The following is a 14540-nucleotide window of genomic DNA, read 5'->3' as shown; positions in this document are numbered from 1 at the left end:
TTGGGTTGCTCACAAAGGCTATCCAGGTCAAAGAGGGGAACTGGTAATAGACCGTGCATCTCCGTGCTTTTTTTGACATCATGTAAATCTGGCAGTGTTTTTTTTTTATTTCATGATGAACGGACCAATAGAAATGCTCCAATAAGTCTCAATCAGTCCCATTGCCAACAAAGGTATATAAGAAAAATCCAGCCTCTAGCCGTCTGCCTTTCTTCCACACATCAGTGAAAGAACGGGAGGTTCTGAAGAGCTCACTGAACTCCAGCGTGGTTCTGTATGTAATAGGAGACACCGCTGCACCAACAACAACAACAAGTCAGCTGGTGAAATTTAGACCTTCCCTCCTAGATCTTCCTCCATCAGCTGTGAGTGGTGTTATTATTGAACAGTGGAAGAGTTTAGGAGGAACAGCTCACAGAGAGCAGCTCAGTGTCCACCGAGTGTCTGTCAGACCACGTAAAGTTACAGAGCGGGGTCAGGGCCGAGTGCTGAGCTCAGAGCAGAGTGCAGAAAAGCCTCCAACTGACTCAGTAACTGCAGCAGAGCTCCAGACCTGCTGCTGCTGGTAGAGCTTAGAGCAAAGGAGGACCAGCTCCATATTAATAATGCCTATGGGTTTAGAATGGGACGTAAGAAAAGCTCTTGTGGGTTTAATGTGTAGGTGTCCCAATACTTTTGACCAGATGGTGCACCTGATAGTTTTTCTTACAAGGTATTATATACTTTCACTGTGTGTACCAGAAATACTCTGTACTTACTACAGGTATTTAAGAATATGTAATAATAATAATAATAATAATAATAATAATAATAATAATAATAATTATTATTATTATTATTATTATAATTATTATAAAACATGTTACCAATAAGAAATTAAACAACACAGAAACATCCATCTTCAGTAAAATGATTTATTGTATCTATATACTGTGTTATAAAACATGTTTCCCAAACCTTTAGAGATATGTAAATTAAAACATACAGCACCCCTCAGGAAAAAAACCTTAGATATAACACTAAAAAGTCACTGACCCCGGAAACACAAATACAGAAAGCGGACAAAATAACGGAAAAACCCAATATTACATTAATATCAAGCTCCTAATAAGAAGCACGGTAATTTTTATCCATCAGATCACCTTTAGCATTTCACAGAAAGCTGCCATACAGGCTCTGATGTGTGTAGTGGGACATTCAACCATTATTCATGGATCGACTTCTGAATGGAGAGGAAACCTACAGTGGGGTCCAAAAGGCTGAGACCACCATTGGAAAAGTGGGACTATTATATTAAAACTTCATTTATTTTTGTATTTTTTAATGTATATTATCTATGATGAATGTTTTTCTCATCTTAACAGTTTGAGAGAAACATAAAATCATTACAATTTTAAGCTGAATTTCAGTAAACTGAGTGTTTTACTGAGCGTTGGCAGTATTTAGGACAGTCATTGGGAATTTCAGTGGCTCAGATCCAGCTGATACAAAGGCGTTAGCATTAACGTCACCAATCAGCTTGCTTACATTTAAATGACTTTAAGTGACTTAAAAATAGTGCAGAATGAAATTCTAAAACTTGATATTTATTTCCAGGTTAAAACTTATAATTATTATTTATAATATATATATATATATATATATATATATATATATATATATATATATATATATATATATATATATTATATAAAAATTATATATATATACAGCTCTGGAAAAAAAATTAAGAGAGCACTTAATGTTTTTCTTAAATCTGCATCTCTACGTGTCTGGCAGTCGTTTTATTCCAGGCTTTTCATCAAGCAAAGCTGAGTTAGCTAAATTTGCAGACTATGACTGGCATAAAGGCCCAACAGTAATGTGAAAGACTAGTGGAGAGCCGGCCAAGACAGCAGGAGAGCTGTGATTGGCCGTCAAGGTTATTTCACCATAGTGATTTCTGAATGCTCTCAAAGTTCAGATATTAGTACTGAATAAAAACTTCTTCGCATTATAATTAATATTTAATTATATATATATATATATATCAACTTCATACATCAATACAATCATTTATTTGCATTATTTGAGCAATTGTCATTTCTGCAAATAAATAAATGCTCTAAATATTAATATTTTTATTTAGAATTTAGGGGAATTGTGAGAACTTTAGAAGCATCATGTTTGCGAGACCTACATGCTGTTTCTGAAGTTCTAGCAATCTTAACCACGGAAATACGTCATGTTGGTGTATGTATATCAATACGTTTTACAGCCCTGGTATTTTTACACATGACCTTAGTATCAAAGTTGACATGTTAATCAGCTAATGCATATTTATTAATAAAGAAATACAAAAAACAAAAAAAAATGCCCAGCACATTTACAAAACCTTTTAAAAATAATTTGACTCCATTTTCCACCCAGTTTGGAAGGCCAACTTCCCAAACCCTGTTCATGTAAACTCCCCCAATGCCCCATCACTAAGAGTGTGAAGACTAGCACATGTAAAGTCACCCACTGCCTCATTTCCAACTGCCGCTAATGCAGCACCACTAGCTGACCAGCGCACTCGGAGGAAATTGCCGGATCCATAGCTCCAATACAGCAGCTAACAGAGGCCTGTGCTGACCAGCATCACACTAGGAGTGATGTGATGTGGGGAGGAAGTGCCGTCAACCCTCCACTGAGAGAGCAAGGCCGACTGTGCTCTCTCTGACTCCGGCTGCTGATGGCAAGCAGCATGACCCGGGCACACCGGCACATTTACAAACACAAATACAGTCTGCATTGATCGTGTTCTCAGAGGGTGGTCTTGCTACCAGACGCTTTTAAGTTCTAATATTAACATTAAAACTGAACAAAGCGGAACCTGATTGGGTCTGATGGCTCCCGTTGCTTCCCTCAGATCCCGTTCTGAAGACTTGAAAGGCAGCTGAAGTCGGCATTCCTAGACATACCGGGTTTATTCTGATGACTCAATAAAAGAGGCCCAGTGCTTCTGCTTATGGACCTCTTTTTATGTTTATATGTTGCCGTTTATATGTTTTCTGGCTGTAATTGGCTGGAAACACAACAGATGTGGGCCAATAAGAATAGTAGATTACTAAGCATTTGTTGTTGCATCACCTAGAAATCAGACCTGATGACCAGTCTGCTGACCGGGTTCAAGTCAGCAGCACATACTGAATCTACAATCAGGGATACAGTACAAGATATGTTCAATCAAAGGAGCTGAAGTAAATGTTCTTGTGAGTCTAGGGGAAGATATATGACCCTGATAAGGGGACACTACAGAGACATATGGTGTCCATACATACTTGGTCCAGCCCCCACATTCTTCTTTTTTGTGCTTTATTTAAATACATATAGTGTTTCCCCCTGACAGCTCCTCATCGTCATGGCAGAAGACCTTTATTGTTGTCCTGTGTAGGTGATACTGCAATAGTGTTCTATAGCCTATAAAAAGAGGGAAAATATGAACAGTGAACAGAAATTCAGTAAAATGATTCTCTATATCATTTGCATTAAGAGAATCGTCCAAATGATCTTTTCTACTGTATACATTTTAAACTTAACATAGCTTAGAATGACTGTACAAAGAGAATGGTTTAATAAGGCCTAAGAAATAGCAATAATTAAAAAAAGAGAAAAAGCAAGCAAATATGCAAATAAATGTCAAGTGAAACACAAAAAACTCATTATATATATATATTATATATATATATATTATATATATTATATATATATATTATATATATTATATATTATATATTATACTAACATTATATTATCATATTATCATTATATTAGCATAGTATCACTTTATATTATATTAAATTATTACATTTAATAAATGATTCATATAAATTTAAGTGTCTGAGTTATGGGCTCACCTATATAAACTATAATTTTTGTAGTTACTGTCATTTAGTAACTACTAGAAACCTGAAAGAAAATGCATAATTGTTGCACAGCTTAATTGGTTCCCACCTTCAGGCTGTTGCTAGGCTGTTGCTATGTGGTCACTAAGGTGAGACTGTTTTTGTTTGGTTGTGGCTATGGAGTTGCTATAGAATTGTTTAGTGATTGACAGATGGTAGCTGTAGCTATAGCTGTAGCACTTCTATTGCTGACACAGATGTGCAAATGCACACACACACACACATAGCTGGCCTAGTCCTTGTAGAGAACTCCTGCCAATAGAATAGGACTCTCTGGAGCAGATAAATTAGATGAAGCTTTTGGCACCATGCTGCCTAATGCCAGGCGTGGGCTAGTAGAGGGGTATAAAGCCCCCCAGCATTGAGGAGCTGTGGAGCAGTGGAAGAACTGTGTTCTCTGGAATGATGGATGGTGGTGGAGCTCCATCCAGTACTTTTGGGATGAGTTCGGGAGTTGGGGATGAGGTGGGGTGGAGATCATCATCCAACATCCTGACCTGACTAACGCTCTTGTCACTGACTGATGCAATCAAATCCTCACAGCCATGCTCCTCCAAAATCTAGTAGACAGTTACTCCAACAAAAGCCGGATCAACTCTTTTTCATACCGTTGATTTCAGAAGACACAATGAATGAGACGGTGTCCCAATACTTTTGTCTATATTGTATATCCCAGGTGTTTGCTATGGTGTTCCTAAAGGATTGCTATTGTGTTGTTAAGTGGTAACTAGGTGTTGCCATGGTGCTGTTAGACAGTTGCTATGGTATCCCAGGTGGTTGCTTGTCAATGTTCAACCACAATTATTCAGTAACTGCTATCAAACTGCACTGTAATGTAAGTTGTTGGATGGGGAGGAACTGGAGAATAGACCACATAAAGGCTTTCAAGGTTTTGTCAGATAAGTTGAAAATCGTTGCACATTCACGATCAGAAAAAAAGAAGCTCACTCACTTTAACTTTTCAAGTCTGAAGCCTTTGTGTTCTTGCAGAGCTCTGAGCTGGTCCTTTCCTGACAGTCCTGGTTTGTTCCCATACAGTTCCAGCTCTCTCAGGTGTGACGGGTTCAGCCTGAGAGCTGAGGCCAGAGCTGCACAGCCTTCCTCTGTGATATCACACTGTGACAGACTACAGGAGGGTGTTTTCAGTTAGACTTCTGGCAATACGTGTAAAATAACACGGCCCATGACGAACCGTACTATGCATTATGACGCAAAAATCATAATTACACAATTTTCTACATTCCCTAGATGTAGCTGATCACTCAAGACATGTGTGGTGTCCGGATTTTACACTGGAGCTTAAAGTATGACATTGTTTACAAACAATTATTATTAGCTTACTGTAAACTATGAACATTAAAAAACCTTCGGCATGTAGCTGAACACCAGAGGGAGCCATTGCAGACTCTGTTGGCCTTGTCTTTGCCTTGAATCAGGATCAGAAGCAGAATCTCTTTATTTAATAAGTTATTTTAATATTTTATAATAAGTTTTCTACACATACAAGGTATTTTTACACTAAACAATAAACAGAACAAGAATATGAGGTTAAAAAAGTACTAAAAGTAATGCAGAGCTGTAAAAAAAAACCTTGTATGTGCAGATATAATTATAATTATATAACCATTTTGCAGAAAAGTAACATCTGTACAGCTGTGCAAATAATCCCAGAGCAAATGTTCTGCATGTTATGTATCAGTACTGTGCTGCGGTGAAGTCCAGTTTCAGCTCAGCTCAGTTATACATTAGGTTTATAGATTAGGTTTATAGATTAGGTTTATAGATTAGGTTTATAGATTAGGGTGTGAGGTGTCCACTGTGGTTGAGGAGCCGTACAGCTCTGGGAAAGAAGCTGTTAGTGTGCCGTGTTGTGCTGGTGTTGTGCTGATGGTTCTGAGTCTTCTACCAGAGTGTCTGGATAAGGTGATGTCCAGGATGAGAGCAGGCGTTGGCAGATAGCATCCAATGATCCTCTCTGTTGTCTGGATTAGCTTTTTTTTTAACTAAAAAAGGCTACAATTGGACACCAAACATGTCTCGACTGATTGACCACGTCTTGGCTAGGTGGCTTGGCTAGGTCATGTATATTTATCTTACTTGAATAAGTTCATACTCACCTTAGTTTCTCCAGTTTGCAGTATGGCTGTTTTACAAAACCAGCAAGGATCCTCACCCCAGAGTCTCTGAGTGTATTGTAGGTCAGACACAGCTCACTCAGGTGAGAAGGGTTCAAATGCAGAGCCACACACAGAGATTCACAGCCAACCTCGGTGACACCGCAGTCCGTCAGGCTGCAGACAGAGACAAAGACATCGGTCAGGAACACAGGTCCTGTCCAGTTTCGAACCTTGTACTGTCACTAGGGGAACTGACACTGATTGGTAGTTCATGTCCTGATTTTTGTGTGTGATTGACCTAGAAGAGCCTGACCTTTACTCTGTGTGAGACTCAGAATGCACTGATCTAAAGATGGAGATTAAAGTGTAACTATTGTAAAAATAAAAAAAATGCCATTAATATTAATTGCCTTTGCTGTTATACTTACAGGTCATAAAACTAGAATATCATGAAAAGTTGATTTATATCAGTAATTCCATTCGAAAAGTGAAACTTGTATATTATATTCATTCATTACACACAGATGATATATTACAAGTGTTTATTTCTTTTAATTTTGATGGTTGTAACCGACAACTAATGAAATCCCAAATTCAGTATCTCATAAAATTAGAATATTGTGAAAAGGTTCAATTTTGAAGACACCTGGTGCCACACTCTAATCAGCTAAATCAACTTTTTTCATGATATTCTAATTTTATGACCAGCACCTCTATATTACACTTATTGAATCCTAATTTTTTATGTATTACAGCTTAGAAAGCCAAGGTTAGAGTGCCCCGGTGGGCCGAAAGTGTTATTACAAACTTCTATTAGCAAAAAATAGCCCCACATGTTTGAACAGATGTCCCTGTAGTTACTGGGTAATATGCCTTAGTGTTTAAAAAGCCTAGGAGTGTTAAGGGGTTCAAAGGCCCCACAGTGTCAGGTTAGCAGACCCATTTATCGAACCCAACACCCTGAGATCAATAATCCAGTGCCTTTATCAGTAAGACACTACCACCCCCTAAAGCTCCAAACCCCAGTCTTTTGTGCGATCCCCTCCACTATTCTGAGAAGGAACATGATTTCACTCCCCTTGCTGATAAACGCTAACCATAAATGAACCAGAAACCTTCAGGTTTTTAATTTTTTATGAAAAACCAATATATCAAAATGTTATAGTCTTTACTCTACTGCTGTTTATTTCTGAAATAATTTTTACATTTGAACAGAAAATGTGTTTTTGTACCAAGACTGATCATATTTAAGTTTTGAGATTGTTTATAATCTATTTAAATATGCTAAACTGGTCACCACCTTCACATCACTGCAGCATGGTGCTTGTGCAGGTAAATTCAGGTGAGTTCAACCCCTTCCCGAATTGGTTTCCATTCCAACCCGTCATGCAGATTTCTCCTGTACAACGTCCGGAGAATTCAACCCTTCCTCTCTAGAGAGCCGCCCAGGTGCTCATTCAGTCTCTCGTCACTTCCAGACTTGACTACTGCAGCTCTCTTCTGGCTGGTCTCCCTCTGCGCACCATCAGGCCCCTGCAGCTTATCCAGAATGCAGCAGCACAGGTCGTCTTCAACGTTCCTAAATTCAGCCATGTCTCTCCACTGGTGCGTTCTCTCTTCACTGTAGCTTCCTGTAGCTGCTGCTCAGGTCATCAGATTCAGACCCCTGACTCTGGCCTACAAAGCCAAGACTGGACCAGCCAGCCCCTCCGTACTTGATGGCGATGGTCAAAAGCCTGATCTGCACCAAGAGCCCTTCCAGCTTCAAGTACAGCTCGGCTCGACCCGCCATCCTTTAAGATCCACGGAAGATGAGCGTCCAGACTTTTTTCTGTCCTGCACCGAAGTGGTGGAACGAACTTCCCCTGGGTGTCCGAACAGCAGAGTCCAACACTCACTGTCCTCAAACCCAGACTGAAGACCCTCCTCCTCTTCTGAGAGGACTTGGGCAAATAGCAGGGTGGTCTCCTTACTGACTTGTGTTTAGTAGAGTCTAAGATTAGAGGATCTTTGAATTTTTAGTCTATTCAAACAAGCTGAGGTTTTTCTTGGGTAAATAGTGAAGCACTTTTGTGAGTTGCTCTGGAGAAGAGCGTCTGCTAAATGCCTTGGGATGCTCCAGTTATTAAGGCCTAAATATCCAGCTGAGTAGTGCACATCTGATGAGTTTTTTATGTGTGAGATGAATGTGCTTTAGGTAACATCCCTACCTCAGACTCCTGAGCTTAAAGTGTGGATTGGTCAGTGCAGAAGAGAGCAGCTTCACTCCACGGTCCTGAAGAGCATTTTTACTTAAATCCAACTCAGTCAAGCTGGGGTTGCTGTTCAGCACTGCAGACAGAGCCGCACAGATCTTCTCTGTTAGTCCGCAGCTAAACAGCCTGGGAACCAGAGATGGAAAAAGCTATGTAAAAGTAATGGCATTTGGCAGTTGGCAACTGGTAAATGCTTATTCATTATTATTCAATATTGAATTACTTAAATATTAAATGTAAGATTCATACCTTACGCATGTATTACAGAAATCAAACACTTTCTTAAAAATCTCTAAAAAGGTCAGGAGATCTGCAGTATCTTTGTACAACTACCCATACTGCCCCTTAGTGGGCTACACAGCTGAGGAAGATGAAGAGCAAGAGGATAGTATGATGGATTGGTTAAGCAGTATGTGGTTGGTGATGGTATAGCACAGTGGGCAACAACACTTGCTTCCCTTAGGCTGTGGCTGTGGCTAAAATGGCTCCCCACTCCCTCATTAGTATTGCTATACTACTTAGTATTGGATACTTCCTCATCATTGTTGTGTGTCAGCGCCAGTCATGTAAACAAGCCTGACCGTCTGAGCCGTGTTTGAAGCTTAGCAACCACACAAGAACTGAATTCTGAATGAATAAAGTTAATACAAGCCTCCCATTAACAAACTACATGGGTGTAACAACCATAACGGCTGGCTCCAGTTTATTCCACTGTCTGTTGCTTATTAATGATGCATTGTGGTCCACAGTCAGCCTGTGTAGTGAACTACAGTGTTTTGAACTTACAAATCAGACACTCAGAGCAAAACAGCCAATATACTCACTAGTGCACTAAAATGCAATAGGGAGCCATTTAGGCCGCAGCCATAGAAAATGTAGGACATCTAACCCAACCTGTAAAACATGATTCAACTGTAAGAGCTCTGGATAAGAGTATCAGCTAGGTTTTTTTAAAGGCTCTGATGAGTCAGTATTGCTCGGTGTAGCTCAAGTTTGAACAGATGTCCCTGTAGTTACTGGGTAATATGGCTTAGTGTGTAATAAGCCTAGGAGTGTTAAGGGGTTCAAAGGCCCCACAGTGTCAGGTTAGCAGACCCATTTATCGAATCCAACACCCTGAGATCAATAATCCAGTGCCTTTATCAGTAAGACACTACCACCCCCTAAAGCTCCAAACCCCAGTCTTTTGTGCGATCCCCTCCACTATTCTGAGAAGGAACATGATTTCACTCCCCTTGCTGATAAATGCTAACCATAAATAAACCAGAAACCTTCAGGTTTTTGATTTTTTATGAAAAACCAATATGTCAAAATGTTATGGTCTTTACTCTACTGCTGTTTATTTATTAAATAATTTTTACATTTGAACAGAAAATATGTTTTTTGTACAAAGACCAATCATATTTTAAGTTTTGAGATTGTTTATAATTTATTCAAACGTGCTAAATTGGTCACCACCTTCACATCACTGCAGCATGTGGCTTGTGCAGGTAAATTCAGGTGAGTTCAACCCCTTCCCAAATTGGCTTCCATTAAAAAAATACATGAGTGCAGACTTGCCACTTTTATCACTCAAGAGCTCTGGATACGAGTATCAGCCAGGTTTTTATTAAAGGTTCTGATGAGTCAGTATTGCTCGGTATAGCTCATGACCAGCTTTAAGTAAACCATAAAAAATTATATTAACAAAAAGGCCTAGATAAGAAGAATATCCAGTTATGAATTATTTTCTAATTAAATATTTTTGGTTCATATTTAAATACGTGTTTAAATGTGAAGCCTTTTTTTACTTTTATTTAAGCAAATTTAGATTTCTGCTGGTTTTAGATTTATACCCCAATAATAAACACATAATTTGAATTAGATGTATTTGCTTTCTTCAGGTAAGTGACAGAGTAATGTGGATAAAAGTGCAATGGAGTACTAACTTCAGTTTCTCCAGCCTACACTTCGGATTGCCCAGAACTTCAGAGAGCAGCATCATTCCTAAATCTCCAAACAGATTAAAGCTCAAGTCAAGCCCTTTCAGGTGCAGAGGGTTGAAGTTCAGAGCTGAGGCCAGAAAACTGCAGTCTGTTGCTCGTATATCACAATCAGACAGGCTGTGGAAACAAATCAGTGGATACAGTTGATCACGTTGGAGCAGCATTTACAGTATCATGTATGTCGTTTATTTCTATGGAGTAATAAGTAATATATGAACTTACTCCAGTATCTCCAGTTTGCAGTGCAGACTCTTGAAACCTTCACAGAGTATTTTTATGCCAGACTCATGCATTGTGTTACCGCTGAGCTTCAGTTCCCTGAGATTCGACGATTTTGAGCCGAGGGCTGAGGTCAGAGCTTGGAAACCTTTATCTGAAAGGTTGCACTGGCGAACCCTGGAGGATGAAGCACAACACGCTGCATTGCTAAATCACCTCGTACACACTCCTGCACACAATCACACACAGTAACCACATCACACACCATTGGAGTAACCATAATCATGAACATGGTCATGGTCAATATGTTGCACAGCCCAAAACATTACCTTACTCTTATTTAGGCATTTTATGACACTATATGTCCAAATACTTGTGGACACTCATTCTAATTAATGCATTCAGCTATTTTAAGTTGTACTAATTGCTGACACAGATGTGCAAATTCACACACACAGCTTTTCTAGTCCCTGAAGAGAGATACTGCCAATAGAATAGGACTCTGCACTGATTCTATGCAATGCAATGGGCTAGAGGGGTATAATGTCCCCACATTCTCTGGAATGATGGATGGTGCTCCACCCACTATTTTAAGTAAGACTGGCAGTTGGGGATGATGAAGTGGGGTGGTGATCATCATCCAACATCCTGACGAGAATAACGCTCAATCAAATCCTCACAACATTGTTCCTCAAAGATTTAGTAGAAAGCCTTCTTCTCTGGACAGTCGAGACAGGTCCTCCAATTGAGGCAGAATCAACTCTTTTTAATACCCTTGATTTCAAATGAAACAATGAATGACGAGACGTCTCAATACTTTTGTCCTAGATTGTCATAGATTAGATAGCAACGTCACACTTGTTAGCTAGATTGGCCACTACATTTAAGCTAAGAGGGAAATGGTATAAATACTTACTCAGCTGTTCTTGAAGATTCTACAACCGGCAGCATCCTGTAGAGACATTCGTCGGCATTGTTCAGGCTGTACTTCCTCAAGTCAAAGACAGTCACTTCCCTATCTGAGGTCAGCAACACAAAAACCAGAGCTGACCACTGCGCTGGAGAGAGTTTGGTCTTCAACAGTCGCCCGGAACTTAGCAAGTTTTGTATCTCGTCCTGTAGGGAAGAGTCGTTCAGCTCGTTCAGGCAGTGAAAGAGGTTGATGTACTTCTCTGGAGAAAGGTCGATCCTGAGTCGGATCTTGATGTAATCAATCGTTTTCTCAGCACTTTCACTGCAATGTGCCGAAACCCGCGGCAGAAGCACTTGTAAGAGAGATAGGTTGTTTTCCAAGGAAAGGCCAAGGAGGAAGCGGAGGAACAGATCAAACTGACCATTTGGGCTTCTCAAGGCTTTGTCCACTGCACTCTGTTGAAGGTCAGAGATGGAGGAACATGAAAACGATGGTGCAATGTTTGTAGGGTTCCACTGGTTGAGCACCTTTTTGTTGCCTTCACTGAAAGATATGTAGACGTACAAAGCGGCAAGATGTTCCTGGATGCTCAAGTGAACGAAGCAGAAGACCTTCCCTCTTCCATGGTGCAGTTCAGCCTCCTCTCTAAAGATCTGCGTGCAGACTCCCGAGTACACTATAGCGTCCTTCACATCAATGTCACACTCCCTCAAGTCTTCCTCGTAGAAGATCAGGTTGCCCTTGATCAACTGATTGAAGGCGAGTCGTCCAAGTTTGATGATCATCTCTTTGTCAACTTCTCCACTCTGGCCGTATTTCTCCTTTCTGATGCTCGTTTGGATGATGAGAAAGTGGGTGTACATTTGGGTCAGAGTCTTGGGAATTGTTGCATCTTCGGCTTCTCTCAGCATCCTCTCAAGGACGACGGCTGAAATCCAGCAAAAGACTGGTATGTGGCACATGATGTAGAGGCTCCTCGAAGATTTCAAGTGTGTGATGGTTCTGTTGGCCAGACTTTGGTCACTGATCCTTTTCTTGAAGTATTCCTCCTTCTGAGGGTCATTGAACCCCCGGATCTCTGTGACCTGGCTTACGCATTCGAGAGGAATTTGACTGGATGCTGCTGGTCGGGAAGTTATCCAGACTTTTGCCATGGGAAGCAAGTTACCCTTGATGAGGTTCGTCAGCAGCATGTCCACTGTGGCAATCTCGGTTACACTGTTAATGATCATGCCGTTTTGGAAGTCCAGAGGTGACCGGCGTTCATCCAGGCCGTCAAAGATGAATACGATTTTTTGAGCGGCAATGGCGGTGAATGTCATTTCTTTCAGCTGGGGAATGAAATGATGGACGAGACCCTCCAGACTGAAGCGCTGGTCATTCATCAAGTTCAGCTCTCTGAAAGGAAGCGGAAATATGAAGTGTATGTCCGGATTTGCTTCACCCTCGACCCAATCCAAGATGAACTTCTGCACGGAGACGGTTTTGCCAATGCCAGCCACTCCTTTTGTTAGCACCGTTCTGATCAGCTTGTCTTGCCCAGGTACGGGTTTGAAGATGTCATTGCACTTGATTGCCGTGTCCTCCATCAACAGGTGTGTCCTGGCTGCCATTTCAATCTGCCTCACCTCATGCTCACTATTGACCTCTCCACTGTCTCCCTCAGTAATGTAGAGCTCGGTGTAGATCTCATTGAGAAGTTCTGAATGTCCGTCATTTGGTAATTGGTCAGATAACCATTGAAACCGATCCTTCAGACTGGATTTAAACTTCTCGTATGATTCACCCCCCTCAGACAACGGCAACCTATAAAATCATCAAACATATGGATTTTTAAACACTCTGAACACATACACTGGACAAAACAACTATATATCAATATATCAAATATTTGTTTCTCCAAAATAGTCACTTTTACAATGTCAGGCCCTCCTTATCGCGCCCTCCCCCGGGGCGATTCTGAGCCGCCACCCACAGGCTCAAATAAGGACTTTAGTTCATTTGAGTTCACGTGTGGTTTGGTTCCGTTGTTCTCGTTCTTTGTTTGGACTATGAGTTTCACCTGGGACTGGGGGTACTTAAGGAGTCTCGACACCTACATTCGGTGCCGAGAATTTAACCTATTTGACCCTTCAGGACGCCCTGCGCTTCTTCTTTGGTCTCAGGTGTGTCTAGGTCAGCTCAGGCGATTCACCCTCATTCAGGAGCAGGTTCTTCTGGCTACTCACGCGTCAAGAGAGGCTCGATGGCTTCCACTCCGGATACTGAGGTCACCCTCGCCCCAGCAAGGTGACCCACGCTCGCAGCATGCTGCCATCGTGCGGCCATCTCAGATTTGGTCGCCCTTGTCGTTTGGCCTTGCGGCTGGTTCCCCAGCTCCCCTCATTTTGTTATTGAGCGCTACTCATAGTTACAATTACTTTGTACCCCTCTAACACCCAGGCATTGAGCTGTGGAGCGGTGGAAGAACTGTGTTCTCTGGAATGATGGATGATGGTGCTCCATTGAATACTTTTGGGATGCAATGGGGGGCTAGGGATGCGGTGGGGTGGTGGTGGTGATCATCCAACATCCTGACCTCACTAACAGGCAGCGGTTACTCTTTGGTCTCAGGTGTGTCTAGGTCAGCTAAGGCGATTCCCCTCATTCAGGAGTAGGTTTTCCCGGCTACTCACGCGTCAAGCGAGGCTCGCTCGCTTCCGGTCCGGATACTGAGGTCACCCTCACCCCAGCAAGGTGACCCACGCTCTCAGAAGCGCGCTGCCTTTTCAGGTTTGGTCGGCCTTGCCGTTTGGTCTTGCGGCTGGTTCCCCAGCTCCATTCATTTACCCCCTCTAACGCCCAGGTGCTGCCTCTAGGGTTTTGTTCTAGTCCCCTTTTGGTTTCTCCCTGGTTAGTATCCCCTTTACCCCCGCTCTGCTCACGATTCCTCCCACTCCCAGGTTTTGTGTTGTTTGACATTTCGTTTGTCACGTTTTGGGTTTTGTTTGATCACCATTGCTCACTGTTTGCTGCTTGTTCTGCCTCACTTGCTTCTGTTTATCCTGGTTTTGTTAATAAATCTGCTTGCTTTGCTACCATCTCTGCGAGTGTTCATCCCATCTTGGTCTGGCCTAACACGCCAT

General features: G+C 41.4%; 1 protein-coding gene across 6 annotated transcripts in view; it reads right to left on the bottom strand.

The window, feature by feature from the left end:
- Window positions 1–894: 894 nt before the first annotated feature.
- Window positions 895–14540, bottom strand: part of LOC140565521 (NACHT, LRR and PYD domains-containing protein 3-like) — a 29696-nt gene continuing 16050 nt past the window's right edge. For all 6 annotated transcript variants that reach the window (XM_072691457.1, XM_072691459.1, XM_072691456.1 and 3 more), the window contains exons 10-16: window positions 11419–13221; window positions 10506–10679; window positions 10227–10400; window positions 8254–8424; window positions 6044–6217; window positions 4879–5052; window positions 895–3441 (exon numbers count right to left, since the gene is read on the bottom strand). In XM_072691457.1, coding sequence (XP_072547558.1) covers window positions 3435–3441; window positions 4879–5052; window positions 6044–6217; window positions 8254–8424; window positions 10227–10400; window positions 10506–10679; window positions 11419–13221 — 2677 coding nt within the window. In that variant the 3' untranslated portion in view covers window positions 895–3434. The remainder of the gene's footprint in view (window positions 3442–4878; window positions 5053–6043; window positions 6218–8253; window positions 8425–10226; window positions 10401–10505; window positions 10680–11418; window positions 13222–14540) is intronic.

This window comes from Salminus brasiliensis, chromosome 11 (genome assembly GCF_030463535.1).
Source record: "Salminus brasiliensis chromosome 11, fSalBra1.hap2, whole genome shotgun sequence".
NCBI classification, from domain to species: Eukaryota; Metazoa; Chordata; class Actinopteri; order Characiformes; family Bryconidae; genus Salminus; species Salminus brasiliensis.
Note: the sequence above shows the minus strand (reverse complement) of the source record. Positions and strands in the feature narration are given on the sequence as shown.